Source organism: Buceros rhinoceros, unplaced genomic scaffold (genome assembly GCF_000710305.1).
Source record: "Buceros rhinoceros silvestris isolate BGI_N320 unplaced genomic scaffold, ASM71030v1 scaffold6720, whole genome shotgun sequence".
Taxonomy (NCBI): domain Eukaryota; kingdom Metazoa; phylum Chordata; class Aves; order Bucerotiformes; family Bucerotidae; genus Buceros; species Buceros rhinoceros.
In genome coordinates this window covers 29,114-44,166 of record NW_010391226.1, presented here as the reverse complement: position 1 = coordinate 44,166, position 15,053 = coordinate 29,114, and the positions used below count along the sequence as shown (strand labels likewise).

At 38.5% G+C, this 15,053-nt stretch overlaps 1 protein-coding gene across 1 annotated transcript in view; it reads right to left on the bottom strand.

The window, feature by feature from the left end:
• Positions 1–2,594: 2,594 nt before the first annotated feature.
• The window catches only part of CCDC67 (coiled-coil domain containing 67), a 40,594-nt gene continuing 28,135 nt past the window's right edge, over positions 2,595–15,053 (bottom strand). Inside the window, exons 12-13 of the mRNA XM_010140707.1 lie at positions 9,060–9,198; positions 2,595–2,765 (exon numbers count right to left, since the gene is read on the bottom strand). Coding sequence (XP_010139009.1) covers positions 2,595–2,765; positions 9,060–9,198 — 310 coding nt within the window. The remainder of the gene's footprint in view (positions 2,766–9,059; positions 9,199–15,053) is intronic.

Sequence of the window (15,053 nt, the reverse complement as noted above, 5' to 3'; positions counted from 1 at the left end):
TCAAGCTTCTGCCTTTTAATACAGTTAAAAGTATTCAGAACGAGCAGCGTGGCTCCAGGTATGCTTTGGCAGCAATGGGCTTGTTTAACTGGGGTCTGTCAAACCAGCAGCTTGTGCTGATTTTGGCCAGCAAAGAGAAGAGTGACCTTTTACATAAGTACATCTTTAAAAATGGCACTTTGACCCATACGGTTTCAGCACATTTCACAGAAACATCATGGAATCGTCATCCGGTTGGCAGAGACCTTTAAGATCATCAAGTCCAACCGGTCACCCTGCACTGCCAGGGTCCCTAAACCATGTCCCTCAGCACCACATCCACACGGCTTTTAAATGCTTCCAGGGATGGGGACTGCACCACCTCCCTGGGCAGCCTGTTCCAGTGCTTCACAATGTCTCTGTAAAGAAGTTTTTCCTGTAGATCTCCCCTGGTGCAACTTAAGGCCATTTCCTCTTGTCTTACTTGTCACATGGGAGAAGAAACCAACCCCCACCTTGCTACAACCTCCTTTCAGGTAGTTGTAGAGAGCAGTAAGGTCTCCCCTGAGCCTCCTTTTCTCCAGGCTAAACAACCCCAGTTCCCTCAGATGCTCCTCATAAGACTTGCTCTCCAGACTCTTCACTGTCTTCATTACCCTTCTCTGAACACGCTCCAGCACCTCACTGTCCATCTGTGGTACAGTGTGCTCTGAGCAGGAGGAAGCAGTGGACATGTAGGCTGTTCAGCTACAGGTACTTCGCAGTTTTCAGTGCTTTTCACGGGGAGTTTATTATATGGCATTTTATTATATGGAGTTTATTATTATTTATTACACAAAAGCCAGGCTCAAACTCTTATTTCATTAGCCAAAGTTAGCTTGGTCAGATCTTTAGAAAAAAAAAAAATTCTTACTAATTTGTTGATAATTTCATTCATTCATTCTGTATCATCACACAGACCTGTATCACAAGAGGGATGCAGGCCTGGGCTGGACTCAGACACCTAAGTTTTCTTGAAGATCTGGAGCATCTGGATCTGTCTTGTATGTTTAAATATTGCAGTGGCAAAAGAATGTGCCCAGCTGGCTAATATCCCTTTCCTTTCTCTTGTCCTTCTGAAAGACATTTTGCTGTCTTCGCTTCTACAGATCTTCCCCATCTGAAAGTTTAGCCTCATTTCAAGAGGTTCCTAAATTTCTTCATTAGTTCTTTTACAACTCCCAGATGCATCTCCCCATAAGCTGAGGACACATATATATTTAGTTTATTCAGATGTCCTTCCACCATCTTTTTATTCAGTCCTCATTCCTCCAGCTGAGTCTAGTAATTTTCCTGTAAAAGGCTCTTTGATGTCCTCATTTTCATTACTCATTTTATTGCAAATCGAGCCAAACTAGTATTTAAAATCTTGGTATTTTGTGTAAGTGTGATGTAGTGTATTTTGTCCTAATGGAAATATAGCTTCCAAAAACAATTTACATTTTTCCTGTGGTCTTGAATATTAATGAGACTTCTTTTACTCACAAAGTGGAGCTGTTTGACAGTCTGGTATTATTTTTATCCAGATTTTTCCAGGAAGTTGGCAACAGTATACGCTGGAAAGCAGTTCGTCAGTATCTCTTTCACTGAAATTGGTGGTTCATCAACACTGTCTGTAATTTCTGTTTCGCTTGCACAGCAATAGAATTCAGTATGAATTGCAAGTAAAAGGAATATTATGCAGTTTTTCAGCACATGGAGCTGAACTAACTCTGCTCAGTTTCATAATGTTTTCCTATGTTGTGAAAAATATAAAGAATTTAGTCCCTTACCAAAGACTGACCACGAGTTGTCTGAAGTTAACGGCGGCTTTTTCACAGTTTTGCCCTGTTCCAGTGTAGTTAAACAAACAAGCCAACACAGTATCAAAACATCATTACCAAAACAGGTGCTTTTGAAGGATTTAAAAATTGTGAAGTGTTACTGTGAAGCATGTAAAGCACCTGAGATCAGGCTCAGCCCCAGGTGAATTCTATAGAGCTGGTAAACGGGGCCATATAGGCGGCTTCCAAATACGTGCTTTGACTATTCATGTTGCTCTCATGGACCTGCGTGGCTTAGAGCGTTTGAAAGAGCGAGCTCAAACTTCCCATTTCAGGAGGCCCAAGGGATATTTCTATCGCCAAGAATAGCCAGAGCATAGATAAGCTCTTTATGCTAGGAGCTATGACATGGCCAGAGGCCCCTATTATTCTTTTTCCACTCAATCTAGAGAATTTCTCTTGGCTGATTCCTTTTCAAGGAAATAATTCCACATTAGCTGTCTGTACATCACAGAATTGAGAGTATCTTACTTAATTTACGGTGCTGCAACAGGGTCTCTGCTGCACACAATTTAGCTATGCCAAACCAACCTGTATATTTTAGAACATATGTTTAGAATATGATACTTCATAATAGTCAAGGTATCATATACCTAAATCCACAGGATAATTGTTATCTCACTGAAACCTTAGTGTTAAAAATACACGCTATTGTCCATGTGCCTAAATACATTAAACAGTTACGTGCGGATTTTCGGTCTAAGAAATTCATGGGTGATTACTTGGTTTTATTTTCTTAATTGTGTGACTGGCTTAAGAACGGCTGTTTTGCTGTATCCTGGCATATTTTTTAAGAGTATTTTCAGAATGTCTTTGCAGTTCTTCGAGGTACAAGTTTAAACGTTCTTCAAACTCTCTTGTATGTTTCTCTTCCTCTTGAAGGAACTTTTCTGTTGTTACAACCAATGACATCTCAGGGGTAGACTGAGCAATGAATAGAAAATCATGGTTAGTAAAAGCCAGCAAGTACTACAACATGTTTGCATTATCAAATTTGAGATTTGAAAAACATCTTAACCTGTATTTGAAAAACCTTAACCTAATAACACTGCAACGCTGTGCAACTCTCCAAGACAACACAAGTTTGAGCATACATTTTTAACGGCATTCAGTGCCCGAATGACATAATGTGAACGTTATGGTTGAACACCTGAGATATTCAGAGCATTATGATGTAGATTTGCCATTAAAAATTTAAATATCCCATCAAACAGAATTAAGCTGCTTCAGAACCTCCAAAATCTTTGGATCAGCTGAAGGTTATGTTTGTCACTCGTATAGTTTAGATCAGGACAGAGGACAATAATCTGGTTTTCGGAATCACAGAACATAACTAGGGCTGGGTACTGCTGATTGCCTCCTGTAATTTTAGCTCTCTGCTTCTGTTACGTGATGATTTCTGAGGGGAAGAAGAAAACCTGTGCTCATTTCAGTACTATCAGCTTCAAGCCCTGATATTCTGCAGAATGTACTAAATTTTATGCACTGCAAGTAATTCACTGAAAAATCTTCTTTGCATTTAATGAGCATCTAGTAGACTGAGACATAAACCATACCAAAATCAGGCTTCAAATGGGTGTCGTGGGATGCAGAACTGTATAAAGGAAAGGACATGAGTCTTTGCTGGAACAAGTTCTAAATTTTTAAGCAGCAATTTTTGTTAATTCTTTTGCTAATACGTAAGGTATGTTCATTGGAATGCCTGTATCAGAAGAAATACAAAATAATTTCTTTTTGCCTAAAGATATTATGCTTGTTTGAATAAAGTCAATGCTTATTTATACAAATAAATACAATTTTATGTCGTGGATTTTTAAGTCGATTGAAAGAAGACTTAGTATAGGAGCTGTAGTAGTGAGTAAGAGATATAATTTTCTGTCTTTGTATGACTGTATATTGAGAAAGATGATTGACATTTATTATTTTAATTAAACCATATGTTAAATAGTTTTAGTAACTGCTTGAGTTGTTAGTCTAGAATCTCTGGTTTTGATTGTCCCAGAATGTAAAAAAAAGAGAGCTTATCAGTCAACTCATGAAACAGGAATAGATTCAAATGATTTAAATATTCGAATGTTTTGTGGAAAGGACTAATTCTATTACACCTGTAAAGGTGTAGGCTAGGCCCCATCGTACCAGGATATTTCCACAGCAACTAGAGGCAGATTTGGTCTTTGCTTTCAGCCTGGTGTAAAACTGGCCTTTAGCCGCTTTTCAGGCCAAAAGACAGTAACTAGAGAAATGCTTTAAAGCACTATTCTATTCAAACTCTCCGCACAGACTCTGAGATGAAATTTAGAGATTTCCTCCAGGAAAACCCTTTTCTTCTCAAAGTACAAAAAGTAAGTGATAGTCAGAAATAAATTCCGAGTGCAATACCATCCTTCTGGAGTGAGACAGGCTTTCTGATGTATAGGGCTCCTAAAATGAAATTCACAGATAAAGCAGTAACTTCCTTTTCTCAGTCCCTCCAAGTTAGTGTTTCAACAGGGCAGGGGAGAAAATGTGATTAATTTGCCATGTAAGAATAAGGAACCCAAAGGTATTGGATCACTTTGCATCACAAACTCTTCTATCAATCCCTCTCTTATCAGGGATAAGAAAGAATGTTACTCTTCCAGTTCTTGAGAAACCCTGGAGGGAGTTCACCTGCATTCTGGTTTTCCTCATAAACACATGCACGATTTCCCGTCCATAAGTCATCACTGATTTCATGTGAAGAGTTGTTGCTGAGATGTTGAATGCCGTGGCTACCTGCACATGTATTCCTTCATGGGCTAGATCACAAATGTATCTCCTTGTGACATTTGTATTCGACGATAGAGTTGGCAGTCCTATTTTGAAGTATTTGAAGAAGGCTTTTGTAGTATGAAGAAGACACTGGATATGGAGGCTTTACTTAAAGAATCACCATGTGTTTTGCTTGCTGAATAACAGCTCCAAATCACTGATTCAATACTGAGCAAATACAATACTGCCTGGAGAAGCCTACGAAACTGGGAAAATGTGAATCTGAAATACGAATTTAATATGTGTCATCACCTAGAGAAAAAAAGTCATGTTGGCATTTTCCATATGGACAGATTTATATGAGTGCTAGTCTTCAGAAATGATATATCGAGTTATGAGAGATTCTCAGAGATTCATTATAACAACGTTTATAATTGCTGGCTCATCATTAGAAACATACTGGCCTCATGATCAAACTACCTTTCTAAAATGCTAGTGTCCTTTGCTTCAACTGGTGCTGGCTTTGATGTGTTTTCTCTTGAAATACACTGTAAACTCCGGGCAAGAGATTTCTGCGTTTCCTGAGTTGAGAGAAGAATGTTTATCACTTAGAATAAGCAGATCATGGTTCCCTACAACTCCTTACCCGAGGGTCAGACATCACTGACTATCACTTTAGACAGGTCCCTGAAGCACTGGTTTTTATGCCCTTCGAGAGAAGGTTCTATCTAAACAGGTCTAAAAAGCAACATTTCTTGTTCTCAACGAAGCGTTGCTTTCCAAGCCTCTAGCCAGTCCTTTCACTATGTTTTTTACTGTTTTTACTTTCAGTGCCTGAGAAGAAAAACCATAAAAAACCTGCTTTTATCCACATCTCAGGTGAGATGCATGGTCCCTATTTCGAATTTCTTTTCCACAGATAACACTTCTTTTACGTTTTTCAGTTTTCTAACTGGAGCTGGATAGAAATGGGTTCAGCACAACTTCTTGGGGTAGTTAAGCAACAAGGACCATACTTTTTCATTTCTATGGTGCCAGCTGATCCCCTGTTTCTGTGGTATAAACCAGTAATGAGAATCTCCTTTTTGCCTCATCTTTTGCTGAAAACGAAGGAGTGCGCCTGATAGAGATGTGTATTTCCACATATGAAATATATGCTGAATGTCTTCCTCTTGTGCAAGAACTACCCAGAGTGCTTATGAATTAACTCTGCATTGCTGGGGAGAAGCGCTTCAGGAAGCTAGGTCTGTTCTCGCTCACAGACCGCCTGATTAATTTGCCTACAGTTGATTTCCTTCCTGCCCCATGAGTTGTCCCACCCGCAGCAGAGCAGGAAGAAAGCTTTAACATTCAGGATATTTTAACGTTTAGCGGTCAAATCCCAGAGTGTTAAATTCGTCTCATGTTTAGCCCCATTTACTTTCCAGAAAAGATCTTGTAGCACAAAGACTAGAAATTGGCTTATTTTAGTCTTGCTGTGACTAAATTTAGGGGCTTTGGGGAGAAGTTTCCTCTAACCCTACACTGCAGTACATCTTAGGCAGCAGGTACAGATGCGAGTCTTCAACATGCATCTGCTTATATATGAAAATCAAAATTGAGGATCTTAGGAAATAGCCAAGCGACTTAATAAGGCTTTTAGAAGGCCTAAGTAACCAATCAGCTAGGTAACAGGAATACCTAGGAGTGGACTACAGCATGCCTCAGCATAGGATCAAGAAGGTAAAAATAATTCCTAATAACATCCATTGGCAGAATTTCCACAACTTTTCATTGCAATCTATTTATTAAGCATTTTCCCATCCTTGGTGATAGAAAGTTTCTTAATGCCTATTTAAATGTTCCCTGCTAAAGCTCAAGTCTTTCTTGTCTTTCCAAGCCTCGAAAGCAAGAACAGACGATATCTGTCTGTCATCTGAAGAGAAACATGAGACTGAAAGTTAAAGATCCAGATTGGAAAGCACCATGACCATAACTGCCTTCTCCAGCTGAAATGGAGAAATTGTGTAGAAATGGACCGTTCTGAAGCTGCTAATAATCTTATTGGCTATGTTTTTTTCCAAAGTATTAGCATTTATTTATTTCTTTCTTTTCCGAAGCGGGACATTGGACTGTTCTGTGGAATAGTCTTCCCAGAGGCTGGTAATGGATCAGGCAACCATTTTCTGAAGTTGTTCATTTCAGAAAGAGAGCACAGCTCGAAGTATTGATCAGAGAACAAGTGTTTCCCTAGATCTGGAAAGCTTCGAAACAAGAATTTCTGGGGTTATGGGAATTTCCAGTGAGTTTTCTAGTTTACTCTAAGGCAAAAGCGACATTCTCTACATGGTACCTCTAAGTAAGAATGTGAAAGGACAGAGGTTCCAGTGGAACATTCACTAATGCTGTCTGAAGATTCTTTACTGGAAGGAGAGATGTAAGTCTTTGTCTAAAGTCCTAGGGACTAATTTATCTCTTCCTGAAATACCAACAGAGTAATTTTGGTAGGTATCAGGACATGACCTGCAATTTTAATGTTTTCAATTGGTGCTACAAATATTCCTTAGAAAAATGGTCCCTTATAATACCTTCAGAAGTTTTGAACGTACTGGAGGTTTCACTTAGGTGAAACATCCGTCCTGAAAACTGACAAACAACTCTGCTTTACAAGACATGCTATGTTTTTTATCTCTTTCTCCTTGATGCAATGGCTTTCCATTTGCACACACCACTCTAGAGTAACAGACTGTTGAATCACCTCTGCACTAAACTTGTATCCAATGTCAGTCTGACAATGATTTAATTTTGGCTGTCTTCTGAACTTATACCTGCTTCAATGTCACTGATCTGGACTTAGACTCGGGATGAGAAATATCTCTTGCCTAACAGTTTCATTATGCACTTCGTTCACGCATCAGCTGGAAAGTGTTTTCCTTATAGTTTAGTCAGCTGTCTTGGCATCGACCCTGTCCTAAGTGCCAGCTGGGAAATAGTTTCCCTGCAGTTTGCAAAAGTGCCTCAGAATGGGCATTTTCCCTGGGTGGCTGGAAACAAAAGCTTTGTGGTCTGGTGTTTCTGTCTGACACTTCTCACGGAAGAAAGAATGAGAATCAGTGTTTACCAGACTCTCCTGAAACAGTCCAAACAATTCTTTTCATGATTAGCAGTTTAAAAAGGAAAACTCTCAAGCCATGAAAAGCCAAAAGCTTTGTTTGATGAAAATTTCTGTGAAGTATAAGACTGAGGTCTAACATCCAAGATTATGTGCTTCTCGCTGTTCTCTGACTACTGGGACACAGCTGTGGGGGCCATGGTCACTGAAGGGCTGCACTGCAATCCCGGCTGCTCAGGCAGATCATCACTGTGGTGCTCCCTTACCAACGGTGACAGTCTGGACTGCGAAGCCTTCCAGCAGCCGTGTCTCTGATAGGAAAGGATAGGTGCCCATTTCTGAAGTGGACAGCAGAACTGGGCTATGACCACCACAAACTGCTTGAAGATGATTGTTGGTGTCATGGTGCCTCTTTCTCTCCTACTTAAGGTGACAGGTGGCAAGAAAATTGCCTATTGGTTCCCCCCAGTGAATGCTGAAGCCTTCCCTCTTCTCTCTCTACAGGCTCAAACACACGCCTGCAGTTCAGGTTCTCCTGGCTACAAAGGTGCACATATCACAGCTGGGCAGAGAGACAGCTTACTGTCCATCCCTTACTAATCAGTTTGTTCCGTTATTTAATGATGGCATGGTTGCATGGTTTGAGGTCTGGAAAATACGTGCTAAATTTTCACATGGAAAAAAGTAGTGGCCCATAGTGGAAGAATAGAAGATATTAAGGAAGAATTAAAGCCCAAATTTACAGACATCTAAAGTCAAAGAATTATGGAGAGTTTCTCCTAAGAAATTGCCCTGGGTCGAGTGGGATTTATCCCGCTTGCCATGGAGGTTGGTCATCTCCAGCCTATGAAGACTGAAAGAAAGAATGTTGCACTACTGATGTTTCATTTCAAGAGGAATAAGGATTACAGCAGTTACTATTTCTGTTCCTTTACGAATACGGTAGCTAACACAGAAAACAGTTGCTGCAATTCTCTAATTTCATCCCTCAGTTGAATCCTGTAGAAACTTGAGTTGTCTAACAGCACTAAAGGCAGCAAGTTCTCAGGCATTATGGCAACGCATAGACCGCAGAGTGCCCTTTCAGAAGGCAATGCCAAGCAGAGTGCCCCAATATAGAAGGCAATGAGCTAAAACGTGGAAATCTCTCTCACAGTCACATAATGGCAGGTAATTACCACTGTCGTTATTAGTACGGAGATATGGCCCAGCAGGGGATGTTTAACCTCCAGAAAAACTGCATTTATGTTAGCATCGGGTGTTTCCATTTTTGCTGGACTGGCACTGTATAAATAATAATGACAACAGGGGAGATCTAATTTTTGGCTTCTCCAGGGCTACATTTGGTCTACGGATGTTTCTTTGAGAATATATGTTATAAGAAAATAGTTACTTACTGATAATCCGATTTCTTCAGCATTGTAAGCAGGGCTCAGTAAGCTGCCTGTTCGGCCCTTTTCAGGAAACAGCCCACCAAAGCCCAAAGGATTCTCCGTTGGTGGTGATGGAGGTTCATCTCTTTTCTTTTCATGGCCTCTGTGAAGTGTGTGAGAAGATAAAGTACTGTCACTTTTTGAACCAATGATACAGCTTTGGCGATACAAAGCAGGACTGCAGTTTCTGCGGTATCCACAGGCTGTGAACATAGTCTGTTGATGTTCCATTTCCCATGCATCTTTCTTTTGGGAAGTTCTAAAAGAGAAAAAAAACCCCCAGAATTAAGTATGAAAACCAGCTAAAACTCTGAGCTATCACAGCAAAGCCAAGGGTGTTTTAGTTTTATTTGCACATGCAGTTTTGATTACTTAGCTGTTCGAACTGCTTCATGAGTCAAGTTACGGGCCTAAGATTAAGCGTCACCAAATCGCAGCAATTTAGTCCTTTCCACTTAAGTTACTGCAAATGTCTGTGTGTGCATTCTCTGTCTGCTTCAGCTGTGACTTAAATCACACTAATTTAAACCCTTTCACTGAGCTTAATCTTGCCAAATAATTGTGGTAGGACAAGAACACAACCACAGACTCGCTCCAGGTATTGACCACACACCGATATTCCTTGAGTGTTTGTTCTCATTTGTTGCCAAACGCTATCATCCCTTCAGCTTTTCAGTGGAGGACTGAGGTTACGCGTGCATGCTTCAGCCATGTCTTGAAACAGCTTACAGCATGATGGGAACTAGACTGAGTTTGGCCACCCAGGTAGAAGGAATGAAATACGAAAGTGTAAGGGAGATGGGAAACAAAAACTATTATTAGTGGTTGGATAATTAGTCAGTTTTGATCTAACATCACCTTTAACAGCTGTGCTAAAATAGCTAGAATTTAGAATAAATGCTTCAATAAGTTAAATAAAAACATACAGGAGTCTTTGATCCTGCGTTTTCACTGCAGTATCGATTTTGCCACTGCGTTAATGACAACACATTGGAGATTAAGATGAGAAATAAAGAAATTTTTAAAATACACTTTTTAAAAAAATTGTACAAGAACATGTTTTTGTGACAATAAGTGAAATCTTCACACTTACAAAAAATTTTTAAAAGTATTTTATTACGATGCTCCATAACCCTATATATAACCCTATATAGCATATATGTGTGTTCATTTGTAGTTCTGTGGAGCAAAACCTACTATGGTTAATAGCATCTTAAAAAAAAAAAAAAAGAAAGCTGTATTCTTCCCATTCAAAATACCTTCTTTTCCTGACAGTTAACTGAACAATTCTGAAACCGCACTGACAAGAGGAGAGACTTTTGATACTAGCTTGCCCAGATGTCTACTGAATTAGACTGATTTTCAATTGCATCTTTATTTGTATTACATACCAACACATGCAAAAAAAATATTAAATTATTTCAGATTTTAACACATTTCTGTTATTTCTGACTGATGTAAAAATAGCTGTTGTACTGAGGTCTGTATGATAAAATTGAAATTTTTAGTCTTGGGAGGTAACTACCGTACTTAAACACGATAGCTGTTTGAAAGATCCTATCATTGCAAATATCCTAAACCACTTTGCCAATTTGAAATGCAGCTATAAAAGCTTTTAAAGATCAAGCTCTCTGCCACTAAAGTATAATTATTATAAATATTCAAGAGTATGCAGTGCTGCTCAGATCCAAGGAAAATAGCTGGGTTGTTTTTTTTTTTTCCAAATAATAAAGAAGCATTTGACAAGCCCAGAGAAAAGATAGTATTTTCTGCATAAAGATCACACCATCATTTTCTAATCTTAATTTAAATATTTGGTGTTGGGATAGGGTGGCTGTGCAATCTTAACAGACCCTGCTTGTACATAGGCCCTGAAAGAGGAAACCAAGCCCTTCATAAATGTGCAGAACCACTCAGAGAACTAATGAAGAACATATTTTTCTCTGATTATAAAAGAAGTAGTGATTAAGATACTCTGAATGCCACAGGAAAGCAAATTATAAGCATGATTCTATAATATTATTAATAGTATAATATTACTATTATACATTCTAACATAAAACTCTCTGAGAATATTCAACAAACTTCCCAGTTTTCTAAATCAGCTAAAATGTTTACCTTCTTGTGGGCCGAGTTTTTTCCTTTCTGTAGTGCCTTTCTGCTCTTTGGGCACAGGAGAATTCTTTATTTCGTCCCACTTACCCCCTGTTTTAAAGTCCATTCCATCCATTGTTTGGATGAAGGGCACAGTGAAAAAACTACCACAACTGAAGATAGATGCCATGAATAATAAAATCACAGAATTTTTTATTCATCTTGTGTTCTGACCTTTTTGGAAGCAATTTCCTTTGTAAATGTACAGTAAAGTCTATGTGATCTGTGTTCCTTTTTTTTCCTCCCGAAACTGCTTCTCTGTGTATTTGATAACATTTATTACTGTTATGTTATAGCTTACTTCTCTAAGACCAGAATTTTCAGACTTGGATGCCTGCAGTTATAGTAGATTTTAGATAGTAAAGCCACACATGCACCGCTCCCCCCTCCCCCCCAAAAAGAAAGAAGGACTGATTTTTAAAAGAAACTCCACTACCTACTTAATCCATAGCACTGCTGCGGCTGTTTGTTGTCTTGGAAAAACATGACACCTAGATTAAGGTGCTTTGATGTGGGTGCTATGCCTTCACTTCAGACAGATTTCACAGTTGGGGTTTAAATTTCTGCCAGTTCAGTGCAAAATAGTATCTAAGAGAACAGAGTTCTACCTTGAATACAAATGTAAAGGTAGGCAAACACCTGCAAATTTGTAAAAATTGTCCCTTTGTTAACACTGGCAAATACAAATAACTGCAGTTGAATAATTTATGATTTCAGTGGGTTTACTGTCGTATTTAACATATACATGTACTTCACAAAAATAATATCTCTGTTGATATGGTGACATACGGGACAAGAAGTGAAAGGACAATGTCCTCGCAAAGGGAGTTTATATAGACAGGATCGATTTTTGCAGACTCACATATAAAATCAGCCTGGTCCCTATGCGATCAGTGACTCTGGTGACTTCCTTACACAACTTGAGCTGGTTGACATATCTAGTCTTGAGAAAGGCAAAACAGGTCTTGAATGACCAGAACATCTTCAGAACTCGTGTTGTTCTTTTTGCCTTGCAATAATAACTGCTAGCTTGATTTTTAAAATGGTTAAAAAGTATTTTCCTGAAGAGATTGTTTTCACTGCTTCCAGTCTATGTATCACAATAACTGATGGAGTGCTGCATATGACTAAGAGTGTGTGACCTCCTTAAGACAGATATGCTACTGCCACACAGATCCTTTGAGAGATCCCCAGCTACCTTAGTAGGTGTTCAGTCCTAGCCTCTTCCCGCTCACTTTTGCTACATGATGAAAGTACACTTGGCTTGACCAGTAGAGCGTATGTTTTCTTGGTAAATGAGTGGCACTTCATTCGAGCACTCACAGGCCTGTATTAGTTTTGGAAGAAACAGGTTGAACACATCAGTTTCATCAGAGAAAGCCCTCTTCAACCATGCCAAAATTTAAGTCAGCTGTGAGCGGGCAAGGTCTAAATAAAGGATTGAAATCCTGAGGGTGGGAAAACGTATGTAAATGGCAGTTAGAATTACGTTGATTATCATGCGTGAGAACAGTAATTAATTAAAGTGGTTATAGATAGGATGGGGCCACAGTCTCTTTTAGCAAAAAGATGTCACTTCTGCATACCTCATTTGTAGTATTGTAATATTTAGAAATTCACTGTACACTGCAAGAAAAAAGAAATCACGCTTCTTTCTAAGCCGCCAGTTTAACTTCCTGCAGTTTCCTATGTTTTCTCTAGAGGTCTCCTCTCTAACCAATGCCGGTGCCCACGCCTAGGATCCTAGTCCTCATCGTGAGACACGCCTGAGGAATACCATAGGATATATTTGGTTGAACAATTTTTTTTTTCATTGTGCAAACCTTCTAGATTTCTGAATTCCAACAGGGAAAACAAAAAGCACAGCTTCTGAAAATCACTATTTAAAACACAAACATCCCACTCTTGCACAAAGACCATGTTTTCTATTTTTCTACTAGGTAAAAAAGTCTTTTTGCCCTTTCTCCAGTGCCATAATTACCATGGAAACAGAACTGCAAATTAAAATAGAAATAACATGATTTATGCTCACAATAAAATAAAACATACTCCAGAGTTCAACTCAACCAACTTCAATTGCCTGGTTTATCTGCATACATTTAATGGATGAAAATTTAATTTTAGTTTTCTGAGAAAATGAGGTAGTTCCCTGTTTGGGTAGAGACAACTGACAGTATCGAGTGGGCTTGGTTTTAAAAAGACTGCCTGGCTGAATGTGTATATATGGTACACATGGAACTTGCATGTTTTTAAAAATTTTGTATGTATTTATTTTAGGTAAATAGCTTTCCACTTAGGAAATGAAGTGCATGTCTTAGACTCAGAAAACCAGACTCTATACGCCTGTTTCATCACTTTAATTAGAATCATTATTTAAAGGCTCTTCAGTAGCGTGGCTAAGATTCCGTTGTGAGAAAGGTTAGTTCTCCCAGGTCTGTCTCTCCCAGTTTTGGTTTAACACTGGTCTTCGATGTCTATGGAATCGAAGTCCTGCGAATCACCTGCGTAGTTTTATTGTCTCATACACTTAAATTCGTATGAATGTACAGCAAGTGTAATTCCTGAGAAAATGAGGAGGGGGGGGGAACCCCTTACTTTTTCTCATTTAAGAAGAGTGGAAGCATGCACAAAAATTGCACTGTCCAATTTTTGGTGAAATTGTGAGACCTACAGGTGTGGAATAGTCCGTATCTTAGTTTGTAAATATTTGCTTCAGCAAACCTTCAACATAATTTGAAAATTAATAGGAAAACAGCTATACCTGCCACTTCCACATGTAGATGTGTGTAATATATCTATGTATACATATATATATGTACCTACATACATATCAGATATATATATTCACATACATATAAATACTACCTCCAATACATCATATTCAAAGGAAATTTTAGGCAAGAAAGTAGCTACATGTGAGAGGATGCCTTTCTATTTTGTGGAAAGAAAATCACTTTAAGTTTTGCAAATGACTGAATGTGTGATTTTGAAACCTTAACCTGTTCAGTTTTGGCTCCGATTATTTAAACTTTGCCTCAGAGAACTGTTTTACATTAGTGCTATCAAGTAAGTAAGTTCTTTATTACAATTGGTCAAAATATTTATCTTCATATTAATTTTTACTCTCCTATACTGTGAAATATTGTTTAGTATGGAGTTTAATTTTCTTTTTATTACTAAAACATCTTGATTATAACATGTCTGAAGATAATTTGGTGCTTCACTGGATACAAGGAAATAAAAAGGAAATCATCACTACAGTGTTTTCTGTGAGTCTGAATACTCTTAAGTCTCATTATTTTTCCCTGACAAGGATTGTTTATTGTAGTAATGATTTATTCAGGGCATCTGAAATTATGTTTCTTCTAAAAATCGGGTCAACAAACCCCACCAAAACTAGACAAGGTATTAAAATACATTTAATGAAACTTCGAAAACATGAAACTGGCAAGACACAAAGTTTTCCAGCAGGGCTTGTAGTTCAAACTGCGTATTAAGATAACTTCCCATGGAGCAGTTTACCTCTCATGTTGGTTTTTATATGCTTTCCTTGGCAGTGAAAATACATTTTGTTCTGTTTTGCAAATCCAGGAACTAAGAATAATTTAAGCAGCACATCAAAAGTTTTATTTTTTTTCATGTGACAAATGCTGAAATAATGATCGAACATTTCTGGGACTTCTTTCATTGCCAAATTCTTTTAGCCACATAGGAAAAAACCCCCCAACGCAGGAAATTCTTACAAATACACTGACTGGTTCTGATGTTTATGTTGGTGGGAGTTCTGAATGAACAGAAAGAGAA